Source organism: Lissotriton vulgaris, chromosome 1_1 (genome assembly GCF_964263255.1).
Source record: "Lissotriton vulgaris chromosome 1_1, aLisVul1.2, whole genome shotgun sequence".
NCBI lineage: Eukaryota > Metazoa > Chordata > Amphibia > Caudata > Salamandridae > Lissotriton > Lissotriton vulgaris.
In genome coordinates this window covers 494,661,894-494,665,135 of record NC_141685.1, presented here as the reverse complement: position 1 = coordinate 494,665,135, position 3,242 = coordinate 494,661,894, and the positions used below count along the sequence as shown (strand labels likewise).

At 42.4% G+C, this 3,242-nt stretch overlaps 1 protein-coding gene across 1 annotated transcript; it reads left to right on the top strand.

The window, feature by feature from the left end:
- The first annotated feature begins 222 nt into the window (after nt 1-222).
- Nucleotides 223-2,672, top strand: LOC147747395 (uncharacterized). Its single transcript, XM_086936268.1, has one exon. The coding sequence runs from the start codon at nt 223-225 to the stop codon at nt 1,891-1,893; it is 1,671 nt and encodes a 556-aa protein (XP_086792394.1). The 3' UTR covers nt 1,894-2,672.
- The last annotated feature ends 570 nt before the right edge of the window (nt 2,673-3,242 follow it).

Genomic DNA, 3,242 nt, shown 5'->3' with positions numbered 1-3,242 from the left:
TTAAAGGACTAACTTGTGCAGTGAGGTTAGTAAAATAAGGACACTGCCGACTCTGAGCTGAAAAGAGAATAAAGAAATACCTCCGAAGCCCAGCGACCCATAGGAGGAGAGGGTGTGAGGTCTAATTTGCCAATTGCAAGGTCTGAAACAGTGAGGCCTATAACGAACACTGTTGAACTGCCGCACTTGTGAGATTATATAAATCAAAAATTCTGAGAGCGAATGGTACTTCCGTTTGGAAAAACAACTAGACATCTTCCTTTACTAGAAATGGAGGATACATATTCCACTCTTAATGTGAACAAAAAGGGGCGCTGGTACTCCAAACTATGCATATTTTGTATGTTATTTTGCATAATGTCTTTGGTCATTGGATTATTATATCTCCTAGAGCTCTACCATCCAATTGTAAAAACAGCCCCGCTCCCATCAGAGCTTCCCTCTGACTTTGTCCCCTCAGTTACAGTACCACCAGAGGATATGGATCACAGAGAGGAGATGCGTCATAATTCTTTCCTTACCTTACTTCATCAGACCCATCAAGTAATTGATAAAAATAATTGTTGGATCTGTATGCAATTCCCAGCCTATGTAGACGAAGGTATACCCCTTCTCCAAGTACCCCTGCCATTTGAAGCATCCTGTTATGCATTGCACATTGCAATACTGAAAGTTGAGCTAATAAGGGTCTTCAGCAACTTAGTAACTTCCCGTTCTACCACTAGAACACCAACTGCCTCCTTGTACACCCATTATGACAAAGACATTCTCCAGTCAGGGAATTGCTCTGAAGTTATTTTACAAAATGCAACGTTCCCATTTTCTAACATATTCACCCCACTGTTTTTGGTAAAAAATGATAGCACACCACCGCTCCATAGGGACACCAGAGAAATACCCTTTTTGAAAATGAGACAGCGTAGTGTGCTTGGGAGTATATGTATTAGGAGCAACGGTACCGCCAACATGGGGAATAGTACCAATTGCAATATGACATTTGAAGTGTCTTCCCAGGAAATAACTGTTCCACTCTATATCGGTGACTCAGTTTATTTCATTTGTGGCTCCAGGGCCTATATATGGTTACCAGTGAATTGGGGTGGCTGTTGTCACCTAGGTCTTGTAACACCAGCAATGTCTGTAAAAAGTACTGCAGAAGTGAATAGAGCATCCAGAACTCTGAGGGGTAGGAGGAGTGTTGATCAAGGAGATACAGCGGCTGAGATAGCTGGTGATGTACTAAAGGCCTTTGTTCCTTGGTATGGCCCTGCCATAAATTCCAGAAACATACGCAGGTTGTCCCGTCTATTAGAAGCTACTATAGAAGAGACAGCAGGCATAATTGAGAACATCACAGTTGAGCTTAAGGCTCTCAGATTAGTTTCTCTTCAAAACAGGATTGTGCTAGACATGATGTTAGCAGAACGGGGTGGAGTCTGTAGAGTGATCGGGTCCTCTTGCTGCACGTATATTCCTGACTCATCAACATCGGTTAGGCAGGCTGTCAAAAGACTATATGATATAGGTGCCCAGGCTCATAGCGATGTTGGCCCCTGGGATCCTGTAGGTTCCTTTTGGAACGCCTTATCTGCCTGGGGCTGGAAGATAGGGATGTTTCTAGTGGCTATCTTCCTTGTGGTAATAGGGTGCTGTGTTCTAATCAATTGTCTGCCCATGTGTTGCCAGTGTATGGGGCGATTGTTAAAACCACCCCCAATGCCCCCAATAACTGTGACTAATGCTCTTATAATGAGGGATGTTGTAACCCAGCAAATGATGGATATTGATATCTCGGATAATAACCCTCCTGACGATAATTTGGTTGATTACGTCAATGAGCGCAGTGAGGCCCACTATAGTAACACCCGCCATACCTATGAGCATGTACCATAAGACCGCTACAAAATGTTGGACTTTGCGTCCAAAGGGCCGATTGTGGAAATACAGTTTTTAGTAATGGACGAAAGCTCCTCCATTTTGTGTTTCCCAGACACCATTTTGTATTAATCTCTTTAGCTTGCCACCTCAGCACATATGGTGTGGCCGCTTCATCTGCACAAAGAAATGTTAATACACCAGTCGACCCCAGAGCATATGTTTGCACTTCACTTTATGACGCACAAGTAGAGCAGGGTGTATTGTTTAAAGGTCAATGACTCATTTGCTTAACTTTCCTATCTAAGTAATGCCAATGTATTACAGTTAACTAAATACTGCCAATGGAGACAAATTACTGTTGACACAAGGAGATGTAACCTTTTGTTCTATATCCGATTGAGTAATCAAGTGAGCGCCTGACTCTGTAACCACAGGCCTGTCTATGTTTATACTTGGCACAAGTGATGCATAGTTCTGCTTTATTTCCATGGGCCACACAATTACTGATGACAGATGTGATTTAGTGAATCATCTTTATATTTGTGTTTTACATGCCATGTATACATATTTCCAGAGTGACTGGTCCTGACTAGTACGTGGGACCGTCCCGGGATCGTTAATCATCCTTGGCAGTTGCTGATTTGTCATATCCATTCCCACCTACGCTTATTTCCAGCACAAAAGTATATAAGGCTGTCTATGACTTTGTAAGTTGTCCACTTCCCTCATAGCCACATGGAGCTGTGAGGTGGTGTACCCGCTCGAGCGCAATAAATCTTTTTATGTTTCAGTTACCTCCGACTGCTGGTCTTCCTTTGTAAGCATACCTGGCCGAGGTAGAAGAAATCCACTTCGTCAGCGCAACAAATCATTCTCTGATCATGGCACTCCAGTCAGCAACTGGTAACAAGCTTCCTAGTGCCAATGGCTGATACCTGAGTTGATGACCAGATATGGAGTCAAAATGTCTCGTTCATTTTAGTAGATAACCAAACCACTATGAGATCTCCCCTAAGGTCTTTGAATTTATGTCTACCAGACCTTAATAAATGAGCTCTGTAAAAGCTTGATACTTTGATGTTTCAGAGTATGATAATGAATGTGGTGGGAAAATTGCCTTAAAGGAAGAGGCTAAAAGACCTACCAAGTTAACTAGCTTATGCAGATATATAACTGATAGGGTTTGTGTGGGGCTAAGTTCGTTTTTGATTGAATTTGTATTGGACTTCAGGAGCCCTAATATTTTAATTTTTCAAGTCCACTAGAAGTCTCAGAACGACACCTGGGATGCAATTAGAACTAATTTTTCCCAATTCACCAGACAGTCAATTTCCTGGATGAGCTGAACATCCACCCGAAGCTGA